Here is a 13,166-nt window from a genome sequence, read left to right as displayed (position 1 = left end):
TTTAAATGCAAAACTATACTTACCGAGACATTCCCACAATATATAACCCAACTATGTTTTGAGGTTAGTTTAATGTATTTGCATCGGTTTTGATTTTCCGTTATTTATATTTTGAGGTTAGTTCAATCTGATTTGCATCCAATTTCCAATTCCGTTATTTATTTTTTTTTGAGATCCGGATTTTCGTTAAATTCTTTTTATTAGTTCAATACATTTGCATCTAATTTCCAATCCCCATTAATTATTTTGAGTCGGGGTTCAATACATTTAATTATTCTTTTGATTATTTAGTTGAGATTAGTTTGCATTTGCATCTAATTTCGTTTATTATTTGATAAAGTTACATTTAATTATTCGATTTTGATTAATTATTGTTTCAATAGTTCAATGAATTTGCATCCAGTTTCGATTTACCATTAATTATTTCGTGAGATTAGTTTAATGCATTTGCATCCGGGTTTATTTTTGAGATTATTTCCGTTTATTATTTGATTTTTTAAAAGTTACATTTGCATCATCTAATTTTTCTTTGATTTCATCATTTTAATTATTATTTGAGATTAGACAATTATTTTTTATGAATTTGCATCCAGTTTCCTATTTACCATTAATTATTTTTTTGAGGTTAGTTAGTTTAATGCATTTGCATCCCATTTTTAATTAATTTTTTTATTTTTGAGATTTTTAGTTCTTTGAGGGCTTGTATCCCATATATATTGGGTTTATTAATTGTTTTTCCCATTAATTATTTTTTAAAATATTAGTTCCACGCATTTGCATTAATTTTTTTTTTTTTTTTTTTTATTTTTATATTTTTATTTTGTGATGTTATTTTTTGTATAATTGTTTTTAACTATTTTTTGAGGCCATGTTAAGGATATATTGAAATAAGTCGTTGTTTTATTATAGACACTAAAATTGTATGATTTGTAGTAAAAGAATTAGTTTATACAAATTACATATTTTTTTAGCAATTTTTTTATTTGATTAAATATATAAGAATTGGAACACTAAAAGTGTTTGATTTGTAATAGAAAATTACTTTTTACAAATCACCTATTTTTTAGCAATTTTTAAAAATATTTGTCATTATTGCTTTGCCTTTATTTTTTTTTTTTTTTTTCATTTTCTATTATATATTTTGTGATGTTATTTTTTGTATAATTGTTTTTAACTATGTTTTGAGACCGTGTTAAAAATATATTCGAAATAAATCGGTGTTTTATCATAGACACTAAAATTGTATGATTTGTAATAAAGAGTTCTACAAATTACCTTTTTTTTTTTTATTTGATCAAATATATAATAATTGGAACACTAAAAGTGTTTGATTCAAAATAGAAAATTACCTTTTACAAATCACCTATTTTTTAGCAATTTTTTTTATTTGATAAAATATGTAAGAATTGAAAATACACTCAAACTCTCCAAATATAATAATTAGAAATACACTCAAACTCTAGGTTCTATGTATGTGAGATTGTAGACTATTAGAAAATACTATCTTTCATATTAGAGTGTCACATAGGAGAGAGAAAAAACTAACTCTCTCATATTAGAGTGCCACATAGGAAAGAGAAAATCCTCAATTAGAGGTCTCTGCTTTAGTATATAGATAGTAGATTACCATTTACAATTAGAATCCAAAGAAACCATACTAACTATGGATACGGAGGGATGGGTTTCAAGACTTAAAATAACCGATGCTAATACGTTTTGCATACTTGTTAGAAAAAAAGATAGGAAACCTAAACCCTAAACCTCAGCACTTGGGCAGACTAAAGGCAGAAAAGAGACTGTCTCATAAAAGTGTCCTATTGCATTAATTATTTTTTTTTCGCTCAGTGAGCATTGTAATTGTATTAAAAAATAAGAAGTATAGGTTGCAAGAAGTGAAAAGAAAAGAAAAAAGAGAACCAAGAACTGATTAAAACGGGATGGCATCAGCATGAGTTTAACAACCTTACTAAGTAGGCCTCTTACCAAACACAAAAGCAATGCACCTCTCCTGATTAGTCAAACCTCAAGGAAGTGCTAGGGCATGCCTCCATTTATATATACATGTGACTATGTGAGCAGTGGGCTTGCCAAAATACAGAACTAAATCCTCATTAGTCATTGTAGTAGCTTTCTTAACAGCTTGATCCGCAGAGAATTAGCCTCTCTCCAAGTAGAGGTTGCACTGTTGTATTTCGGCACTGCATCTTTCCCATCTGCTCCTAAGCTTTCATGATGTCTTACCTGATCCAAATGCCACAGCTGCAGCCCTTGAATCCGACTCAATCTAAATGTTCTTCCAGTTTCTCTGGATGGCCATTTTCAACACTTTCAAGGATGGCTAAACATTCAGCCACATAGCTCGTATTCACCCATATCTTCCTCTAAATGACAAGAAAGTTTCCTGAAGAGTTTCTGAAAGTAGCTCCTTGCCAAGCCATACCAGATTTTCCAAGAGCAGACCAATCACAAATTCACAATTAATCTTGATAGTGTGTTTGGGGGTGGAGTCCACAACATTTCCTAATTCTTGGGGCTCTTGGTAGTAAGGCCCTAAGATTCCAACTTTTGATAACCTGAAGATCAGCATGACCTAATAGTGACACAATGCAGCTAGTCATGGCATCAAATCTGAGTTTTTGCCTATTTGTTTCAATTATGCCCTGTGGAATCGGAAAGGAAAAAAAAAATCAACTCTATGTTTGTGAAGTGTAAAACTGTTTGGACTAGCGCCTAGACAGTTTCCTTCCTTTTAGACTGTATATCTCTAAATCCCTGACAGACTCCATGGTGTCACCTTTCCCACTTTTCGTCCATAAGCTAAATTAACCCCTGTAAGAAAATTGGAAGAGAAAAAAAAAGTATTAATAGTAAATTACACCATCAGAAAATAGCATAACTGATTATAGATCGCAGCAAAAGCAGTAGAAAAAGGAGCCAACACACGAACGTGGGAAATACATGCACTTCTCTTGGGGTCAAGCATGAAAGTGTCAATAACCCCAGTTCCTAAATCGGTTTAATAATTTATCCAGGAGTTCCAGAATTTGCAACAACATCAAGTGTGTCTCAAAACTCCCATCACTAAGCCTATACTGCAAAATGCTCCAGACATTGAGCAACTATGTCACACAGAACTCTGATCAAAGAACCCTCCTTGCAGTGCAGTAAATGAGGATAAAAATCCTGCCACCAAAAGACTCAGCAACCACGAGGAACGGTTGGTTCCTTCTGACCAATAACAGTGACTCCTATAATGTCGAAAAAGATAAAGAGTGGCTATGCACTCAGCCATCAAAGCACTGTAAAAGGACCATAGCTGGAGTTCCCCTGGTGAGGGTTTGTGTAGTCTTTCCCATGGTTGTCCCGCTTCCACAACATCTTTTGACATCTTTGCTAACAGAGATCAATACACACACAAATAGCACCCAATGGGGACTGTATTTTGGGCGACTAGTGGTGATATAACATAAGTTACATTTTCGATCCAGTGCCCTCTTTTATTTCTTCTAATAGCTAAATATTTTAGGTAGAGGGATCTTAACCTAATTCATCTTCAAGTTTCTTTCCTTAAGTGGTAAAATCCTCCATTGTTAACAGTGTGAGTTCACAAGGGCAAGTAAACAATAGCTTCTCTCTCCGATTGCAACAAGGGTAAATCAAGATTTTCAGTTAAGCAACTCTTTGCTCTTGCCTCCTCTACCGGATCTCTCAGCTTCTCAAGCTCACACGGTGGTAGACACTGTTCCTTCGAATGGTAAAGATACTCGCGCTGCTAATGGTGAAGAATGGCAACCTGATGTGGGCTTACAGAGAACACCTTGGACCTTTTACAAGGGTAATTCTGTCCCGTTCTGTTTGTCACAAAGCTTTGAGCACAACATAGTTGAGGGAGTGACTAAGGTTCCTGAAGAACTCGTTACTCAAGGAGTGTCGGTTTGGAAAGATTATCTAGTTGGATTTTTTCTAGAAAACAAACTGTCATTTCCTTTTGTGAAGGATTTTTTATCTAAAAGATGGAACTTGAAGGGTTCTTCTGAAATGATCGGGGATGCTGACTTGTTTTATTTTCGATTCACAAATAACAAAGATAAAATAGCTGTTATGGAAGCAGGGCATATTTTGATGGCTGAAAAAATCTTTATCGTAACTCTTTGGTCACAAGAGATTGAGCAAAGGCGAAAATCCACCAAAGGCATACCTATTTGGGTAAACTTGTTTGATGTTCCCAAAGTGCTTTGGACCGAACAGGGGCTAGGTTTTGTAGCTAGTCGGTTGGGTAAACCTTTACTCACGGATGGAGCTACTGCATCAAAGAAAAGGATTGCATATGCAAGGGTTTGCATAGAGGTAGAATTTTCTTCTGAGCTTCCTAAATCCTTTGAGGTTGAAATGAAAAAAGAAGACGTAAGGAAGATAAAGGTGGAGTATTCTTGGATACCAAAACTTTGTGGCAATTACACAAATTTTGGGCATTTTTCAGACAATTGTCATTGGGCACAAGAGGAGGCTATGAATGATACAAACACCACTAATCACGGTGTAGGTAGAAACAGGAGAAGGAATAAGAGAGTGTGGACACAGAAACAAGTGTTTGTAGAGCAAGATAGGGGTCCTATACCAGAATCAAGCTGTGCAAGAAATGATAACGAAGTTCCTGTCCATGAACCTGGTAGCGACCCACAATCTGATATTCTTATTGACACTACAGAAACAACTCTTGTCATTCCTACAGATGATCCCTCTTTAACAAGATTGGGAAGCACTCATAATAGCATAGCAGTGGTGGAAGAGAACAATATCGAACTCACGGTTTTAATGGATGCTATCACTGAAAACCTTATGGCTCCTGGGATACCCGATCACAATAAAGAAGTGCTTCCTATGGCAACTGAGTTAGATGATGAAGGCTAAGATTACGATCTATTAGAGATGGCCATGCCAAATCCCTACTCTGCTTTAAGTTTGTATCAAGAAGATATGGAAAGATTTAACGAAGATGAAGGACTTGATATTTCGGGGACGAAAGATGATGACATTTCAGTAGAAGAAACCGAGTACTTCTGTGAACACCTTGTACCTATATATAACAGGGAACTCCAACTTGTTGTAGCTGAAGTCACCCCTTTAGCCTCAAGAACAGGAACAGGTATGAGAACACGATCTATGATAGTATCTCGGGGTTCTCAGTTAGAGGATCCACAATGCTCGATACAACTCCAGAACTCCATTAATCAGAGTGATAAATGCCATGGTAAGAGTAAGAAAAGGGGCAGACCAAAAGGCTCCAAGAACAAAAAACATCATCAATGATTGGTCCAATATGTGTATGGAATGTGAGAGGCACCAATGACCTCCAAAGAGCTGCAGAGATTAACAAGCTGAGGATGGAGAAGAAATTAAATATTTTTGGCATTCTAGAAACAAAGGTCAGGAGACACAAATTTGATACCATTAGAAATATTTGTTGTCCTCAGTGGGAGCATGTTGATAATTATAATAAAGATCCATCTGGAAGAAGTTGGATTTGTTGGGATCCTTTTGTGATTGAGATCCAGAAGTTGGGAGAATCTGCTCAATTCATCCATTGTAAGGTCGTGTATCTTCCTTCTAATTCACAGTATATGCTCACGGTGGTCTATGCCAGGAATTCCAAAGTAGAACGTCTACAACTCTCGAATGACATTTGCCAACTTCACAGTTCTATTCATCTACCTTGGTGTGTGGCCGGAGATTTTAATAACATCCTCAAATCTAATGAGAGGATTGGAGGTGAACTAATGCATCCAAATGAGGTAATTGTTTTCAAAGATTGTTTAAATATATCAGGGTTACCTGATCTCTCTTATTCTGGTTTTATGTTCACTTGGACTAATAAATCTGATGGTGCAGCAAGGGTTATGACTAAAATTGATAGATGTTTGGTCAACAATACGTGGTGTTCTTGTTTTCCGTCCTCTTCTGCAGATTTCCTCCCACATGGTGTATCTGATCATACCCCTATGCTTTTGAATTGGAACGATCAGTGTAAAACTTCGACTCCCTTCAGATTTTGTAACTTCTGGGTTTATCAAGCTGAATTTCAGGAGCTACTAGTTGATGTCTGGAGCACTGTTGTGTTTTCTAATCCCATGTATGTTCTTGTGAGGAAATTACAGCTATTGAAAGACAAGGTGAAACCTTGGGCAAAAAGTAAATTTTCAGATTTACATAGCAGAGTGGAAGTAGCTCGAAATGATCTTTTTGATGCTCAAATTTTGCTGCAACAGAATCCTACTGACTTATGGCTGGGCCTCAAAGAGAGAGAGCTACTCACTAAATATAAAGAATTGGCTAGAGCTGAAATGGTGGATGTTAAACAAAAATATGACAGCGAATGGATGCAAGATGGTGAGAGATGTACTGCTTTCTTTTTACAATCCATTTCTATTTTCTCTTATCAGAGGCACTGGTGTCAGTCTATTACTTACTTGAGCTATCCTACATTCCCACTAGCTACCAAGACCTAAGAGCGGAAAAGAATGCAAAAAAGGGAGTATGGTTTATTAATAATGTTTTCGATCATAAAGTATAAGGACATAAAGAGGTTGTTGGAGTAATGGTGGACTATTACAAGAACATACTGGGTACTACTGCAGATCCTATAAGAGAGTGGGAATTTTTCAATTCATTGCAAGTTAAAGATGTCGTCCCTCTTGGCCTTAGTTCCGAATTGGAAAAAGAAGTTACTCCAGAAGAAATAAAATGTGCTCTTTTTGCAATGGAGGATAACAAGATATCAGGCCCGGATGGGTTCAACCCTTTTTTCTTCAAGCATTGTTGGGAGATTATTGGGCAGGATTTCACAAGTGTTGTTCAAAATGTGTTTTCTCATTGCAAGATGCCGAGGGGTGTTAATGCTACATTTCTTTGCCTTATTCCAAAAGTCAACAATCCTTCTAAAGCTGCTGATTTCAGGCCTATTGCTCTTTGTAATACTGTTTACAAATGCATATCATCACTAATAGGTTGAAAATGGTGGTGGATGACCTAGTCTTCTCAAATCAGACAACTTTTCTTCCAGGTAGAGTCATCCAAGATAACATCTTACTTTCTCACGAATTGTTAAGAGGTTATGAGAGAAAAAGAGTTCTCCTAGATGCTCAGTCAAGCTTGACATCCAAAAAGTTTTTGATACGGTTAGTTGGGAAACAGTGATGGCCATGTTATAAGTCTTTAAAATTCCGTTAAAGATGAGACAATGGATTCAATTGTGCATTTCTTCTCCCTTTTATTCTGTGCTAGTGAATGGTTCTCCGGAGGGTTTCTTTGCAGGTGGTAGGGGCTTGAGACAAGGGGATCCATTGTCACCATACTTTTTTGTCTTGGTAATAGAAATCTTATGTTGTATCCTTAAAGATAGATTGTCTAGAAAAATGATCAATTACCACCCTAAATGCAAAAGAATCCAGCTTTCTCACTTAGCCTTTGCAGATGATGTGTTGATCTTTTGCAAAGGAGATATGAATTCTATAATTGCTCTTAAAAGGTGCATAGAGGAATTTGGTGCAACCATTGGATTGAAGATTAATGCTCACAAAACTTCTCTTCTTACTGGTTTCATCTCTTGTCATGATGCTTTGGCTCTTGCGTCTATCCTTGGGGTTGAATTGATTTATCCCCCAATCAACTATCTGAGTCTCCCTCTTTTCACTGCTAGATTGGGAATCAGAGAGTGCCAGCCTTTGGTAGAGAGGGTTACGGCCAGAATCTCAAATTGGAAAGCTTTATGTTTATCTCATGTGGGAAAATTACAATTGACTACTTCTATTCTTATGTCTTTTCACACATATTGGTCTAGGACCTTTATAGTTTATATTGCCTCTATCAGTCCTTGAGATTCAGAGAGTTTGTGCTAGATTTTTATGGGGTGGCACTGAGCTAAAGAGAGTGGTACATCAAGCAAGCATCTCCACCCTGCAAAAAGAAAAGGTTGATGGTGGGCTTGGTATTTTGAACTTGAAAGTTTGGAATCAAGGAGCCATGTGTGGTCTTATTTTCAAGATAGCTTCCAAAGAAAGCTCCATCTGGAGTGACTGGGTGTGGGAACAACTTCTACGGAGAAAATATTTGTGGACCATGAACATTCCTTCTAAATGCTCATGGTCATGGAAAGCTATTTTGAATGCTAGATCATATGCAAAAAACTTCATATCATATAGTATTGTAAAAGGGGAGCGAACATGGCTCTGGGATGATTTATGGTGTCCTTCTAGCCCTCTTATTCAGCACCAGTATGCAGTTGATGCTTTGGACCTACCTTTAAATTCCAAAGTGAGTGACCTGATCTCCAATGGTCATTGGAATGATAAAGTTCTGAATCTGCAAGAGGGTACTCTTAAAAAAGACATTCTTAATTCTACCATCAATACTCATCTCCCCATGGATAGAGTTATTTGGACTCCCCATCAAAGTGGCATTTATTCTTCTCATAGTGCTTATCATGCTCTACTAAGGCCGCAACCTCGTGTGAAGTGACACAAACTTGTATGGGGTAAGCTTGTTTTGCCTAGACACTCTTTTACATGTTGGCAATTATTCTCTCATAGTTTATCGACCCAGGATAGATTGGTTCAGAAGAAGATTCTCACTCACTCATCATGTTGCCTATGCCCCTATCATAAAGAGAACTCCAAGCATTTATTCTTTGAATGCCCTTATTCTAGAGAAGTCATTACAAGTATCATTAACCTACTTGGCATCTCCACTGATTCCAGAAATGCCAATAGAGAGTGGTCCTCTATTCTCAGGCTTTGTAAAGGAAAAAGCATCATCAAAGACATTTATAAAGTGCACTTCTGTGCCCTTGTTTATGAGATTTGGAGAGAGAAATGGGAGAAGATTTCAAAATAGATTCAGGCCTGCATTTAGTGTGATCAACAAGATTATAAGAGATATCAAAGCTTATTTGCAGGTTAAAATCCCAAAATTACCAGATACATTAGAAGTAAGAAATCTTTGTGAGAGGATTGACATTGACTGAATTCAAGATGGAAGTAATCAACTTGTGTCCTTGGATTCCCCCCATCATTGGAAGGTTTAAACTGAACACGGATGGAGCATTAAATGATGTTGGAAATGGTCATGGTGGATTAATTAGGGATTGAAATGGTGAGGTCGTTGTTGCATTTTTTGGTACTGGAGGCACGAAGGTAGTCATCTTTCAGGAGCTTAAAGCTATTGAGCAAGGTCTCATCAGCTGCCTATCTATGAATTTGAAATGCATTGAAGTTTCCTCTGATTCTCTTAGAACGGTTCAGTCCGTCAATAAGATTGAGAAACCTCCATGGTTCTGTGAAGACTTGGTTGCAGCTATATCCAAGTTGTATGGCCAATTCACTTATATCTCCATAGCCCCCGAGTTTAGAAAAACAAACAAAGCTGCAGACTATTTGGCTTCTCTTAGTTGTAATGTAGAATCTCCGTCTAGTTGTTTTTACCCCTCTTTTAGATAGAGTTTTTCAAGATCATGTAGAGAAGGATGCTTCTGGAGTACAATATGTAAGACATATTTCTTGATATATAATACAGGTGGGGGTCTGTCTAACCCTTTTTTTTTTTTTTTAAATCTTTTCTCAAGCTTTGACCTGAAGCTCTTCTTTTCTTCAAAAAGCTTTGATTCTCAAAAGGGCCATTTTAGGGTGAGAAAACTTAGCAATTATTTACGATTACTACCCATTGCACAAAGGCTACATATCACCGGTTATGGTGGAGAAAGTGAGCCATTTGGGAAACAAAATTACTCTCTAGGGGTGGCAGAATAATTCTCAAGTAATATGTGTGTGTTAAAATACTATCTCAAATCTCACAACTTAGTACATCATCACTGCACACATATCCGTTTAAACCATGTGTAGAATATAGTCAAGCTGCAAATAATCTTTCCAAGCACTGCAAGCAATTAGATAAGAGTCTACTTGCCACTTGCTTGAGGTCCGCTTCTCTCCCTCCCTCCTTATCTTCTTTCCTCACTCCCTCAAGATAGGACTCTGACAGTGTCAGCCATACTCCTTGATAATGAAATAGGAAGGAAAATATATAGACACTGTAGTTGGCTGGTCTTGCATTACTGTGTTTTTTTCTGTTTTTTATGCAGATTGCACTGCAATTTCCTATGAGCCTACAATATTTTGTTTGAATGGTTGAGAACTTTTGCACACGAAGAGGGGTTGGCAGCTAGGGCACTAACGTAGTGGGAGTGCCAGATATCTTTCTGATCCAAAGCCCTCCTACCTTGTTGGTCATGAGTCCCTGCTCATATTCTCATGTACTATCTCCAATAATTTGAATAAATTCACACTTCCCAAGAACATTCCTGTATTTTCTGGGCTTTCTGTGTTAAAAAATCAGGGGCATGTCAGCTCTTCTATACCAGCCAATATGATGGAATCATTTTATTACAGCAAAATCGCTTTAGAGATCAAAAGAATTTGTTATTTCTACTGCTTCATCAAGAAGTTGCTTTAACCCATGCTTGCTATAGTGGGGAACTTATCATGAAGCACCTTAAGCAACGCGATATCTAAAGAAACACAATTACACAACCCTCTCACAGAATGTTGATATAGTTCAGGAAAAAAATTACACAACAATCACTAAAAAAAATAAAAAAAATGGAGAAAAAAATTAAGGTGGTACGAATGCATAACAAAAGGCTATAGTGAAAAAGTCTCATGTGAATCTTTTCCTTGAGAATTTATAGAGCAATAGGGACAATAAAATAATTCATAAACCAACTCCAACAATTATATAACATACATAACTACATAACAGCTTGATTTCGTGAATGTGAATGAGTTAGAGATTGGAATATTTGGCATATTCCAATCTCTAGCTTAGTTGGTAAAACCTTTGGGTGATGATACTAGAGGTATGGGGTTTGAATCCTGCTACACACTATTGAGTTACTGATCTCTTTAAAAACAGGTTTGCCCACACATTTTTGCAGGTGCTGACTAGCAAAGTCGGTAAAACCTTTGGGTGATGATAACAAAGGTCTGGGGCTCGAACCCAGTCAGCATCAAAGAGTTACTAATCTCATTTAAAACAGGCTTACCAACAAAATATATATTTGGTATAGCATTTTTTAAAGTAATAACAGTTCAACAAAGCAAATTAAGTTCACATATACTTAAGGAAAATGTATGCTGATGCACAAAATAGGCCTTCCTCATCCATACCTCCTAGTATAAGATTTGTTAAACCCTTGACTATAGGAATCCACTAAAGCTTTTATAGAGTTCCTTTAAGAGATACCTGGTCGACAAAAAGTACAAAACAACTTTTACCCAGAGCAACAGATCCTCTTCAAATGAAAAATGCACGTCGCCTCTGATTTTGTTTCACTTGTTGCCTTTCAATTTCCGGAACTCAGACAGAAATTTACTGATTCCATCCTCCTTTTTTATTTTGACCACGGATAAAGAAGCACCTTCTGGTGCGCCGGTGACTTCACTTGGAATAACCCTTTGCGCACTTTCACTCTTCTTCCTTTCCTCTGCATAAGACATTCAGTAAATAAACCCAATTCTACAAAACATACCATAATACCAGTCAATTACAAGTATACTATTTTCATAATACCTGCAAATTGTGCAACTCCACCTGCTTTTGCCAAAGAAGGACGAGCAAAATCTACAATTGCAGAAGCATAAACCTTTCGATCACAGTTTAGAGCTTCGTCTTTGACTTTCACCTGAGGAAAACCAGCATTCTCCGATCCACAATTGGTTTCTTGCTCTTTGAACCTCTTCTTGGATACCTCAATCTCATTCCCTGCTCTTCTTTTCAAATCACACTTCGCAACTTCCTCTTTGATTTTCAGCTGAGGTAAACTTTCAGTTTTTAACACACAATTGGTTTTGAGCTCATTAAACCTTTTCTTCCAAACCTCAATCTCATTTTCGGCTTGTCTCTTCGCGCATTCCAGGTCTCTATTCTCATTCTTTAGTACAAACATTATCTCTCTTTCCCTTTTATTCATTTTCTTAAGCTCATCAGACAAAGTAATTACTCTTTCCTCTGATCGCCTCTCTCGTTCACATACAACTTTATGATCTTCTTCTAAACGGGTTACTTTCTCCTTGAGCTCATCACAAGTTTTCCTATAACCCCAGACTTCATCTTCAAGACTAATTTTTCTAAGTTCAATATCCTGAAGCATTTCCTTAACAGCAACAAGCTCTTTCTTCTTCTCCTCAAACTCATTTAACAATTTACAACATCTTTTTTCAGCCTCTTCCTTCTCCACTTTCATCTTCTTCTCTCTCATTTGCAAAATCTGAGCAACCTCCTCAAACTCCTTAAACCGGAAAGCAGTTTTCAATGAAAAAACCAGTTCTGAAATGGTATATTTGTCTCTTCTCTCAATCTCAGAATCCCTGAATCCATGTAATTGAACATTTTTAGTCGAGTAATTTCAACCAAAATTAGCAAAAGAAACAAATACAAGTAAAAGCTATAGATATCAAGGTAAACAACATGGCTCATTTCATTACATTTAATCAGCAAAAATAATAATAAATAGCTCAATAGCATATTTCAACTCAGTTAAGTTCAAGGAAATAAACTTCTGAGAAAAATTTCAAGACTGATTATAATAAAACCCACCTTAAAATTGCCTCAATCTCCTTCTTACTCACTCCAACCCCTTCTTCTTCTTTTTCTAGCTGAACCCCATCAGTCTCTTGACTTCTCTTCACCCTCTTTCTAACCCCTTCATCTTCTTCCTCAACTCCATTTATCTCTTCCCTTCTCTTCACCATCTTTCCAACCTTCTTCTTCTCCTTCTCTCTTTTGGGCAAACGCTGCAGGTAATGCTTTTCACAGTAGTCATTTCCTTCAAACTTCAACCCTTTGCATTGCCATCCCTTTCCATCATTTCTAATACAACGCTTCTCCGTGGTCCTCTTCATCATCACTTTGTCCCGCCAAGAAAGTTTCCAACTTTGCTTATGTATACAAAAAAACATGTAGTACAACTCTCAATAAGTTAATGAAATGGTAAAGATAATTGTGTATTCAAGACGTCGCTTCCACATTTTCTTTTGCTGGTCCAATAAATACATTAGCAACATGTTTAAAGAGAATTGAAGTGCTAATCTTAAGGGGTGTTTGGATCCTATTTATTT

General features: G+C 36.6%; 2 protein-coding genes across 6 annotated transcripts; one reads left to right on the top strand and one right to left on the bottom strand.

The window, feature by feature from the left end:
• Positions 1-1,797: 1,797 nt before the first annotated feature.
• Positions 1,798-13,140, bottom strand: LOC147477728 (uncharacterized). 3 transcript variants are annotated; one of them, XR_015207357.1, is made up of 4 exons: positions 12,646-13,140; positions 11,620-12,416; positions 11,217-11,533; positions 1,798-2,829 (listed from the first exon to the last, which is right to left on the bottom strand). XR_015207357.1 is itself a non-coding variant. In XM_086581875.1 (3 exons), the coding sequence occupies exons 1-3, from the start codon at positions 13,005-13,007 to the stop codon at positions 11,379-11,381; spliced, it is 1,314 nt and encodes a 437-aa protein (XP_086438001.1). In that variant the 5' UTR covers positions 13,008-13,140; the 3' UTR covers positions 11,072-11,378. The 3 variants fall into 3 exon arrangements, 1 of the variants encoding a protein (XP_086438001.1); XR_015207356.1 differs by having other exon boundaries at positions 11,293-11,533; XM_086581875.1 differs by lacking the exon at positions 1,798-2,829 and having other exon boundaries at positions 11,072-11,533.
• LOC147477729 (uncharacterized) lies at positions 5,307-10,488 on the top strand. 3 transcript variants are annotated; one of them, XM_086581878.1, is made up of 3 exons: positions 5,307-6,170; positions 6,267-6,387; positions 6,493-10,488. In XM_086581878.1, the coding sequence occupies exons 1-3, from the start codon at positions 5,307-5,309 to the stop codon at positions 6,504-6,506; spliced, it is 999 nt and encodes a 332-aa protein (XP_086438004.1). In that variant the 3' UTR covers positions 6,507-10,488. The 3 variants fall into 3 exon arrangements, with proteins under 3 accessions (XP_086438004.1, XP_086438002.1, XP_086438003.1); XM_086581876.1 differs by having other exon boundaries at positions 6,267-10,488; XM_086581877.1 differs by having other exon boundaries at positions 5,307-6,387.
• Positions 13,141-13,166: the final 26 nt, after the last annotated feature.

Source organism: Coptis chinensis, chromosome 9 (assembly GCF_015680905.1).
Source record: "Coptis chinensis isolate HL-2020 chromosome 9, ASM1568090v1, whole genome shotgun sequence".
Classification (NCBI taxonomy): Eukaryota; Viridiplantae; Streptophyta; class Magnoliopsida; order Ranunculales; family Ranunculaceae; genus Coptis; species Coptis chinensis.
The sequence above is the reverse complement of the archived record's forward strand: the minus strand, read 5'-3'. Positions and strand labels throughout refer to the sequence as shown.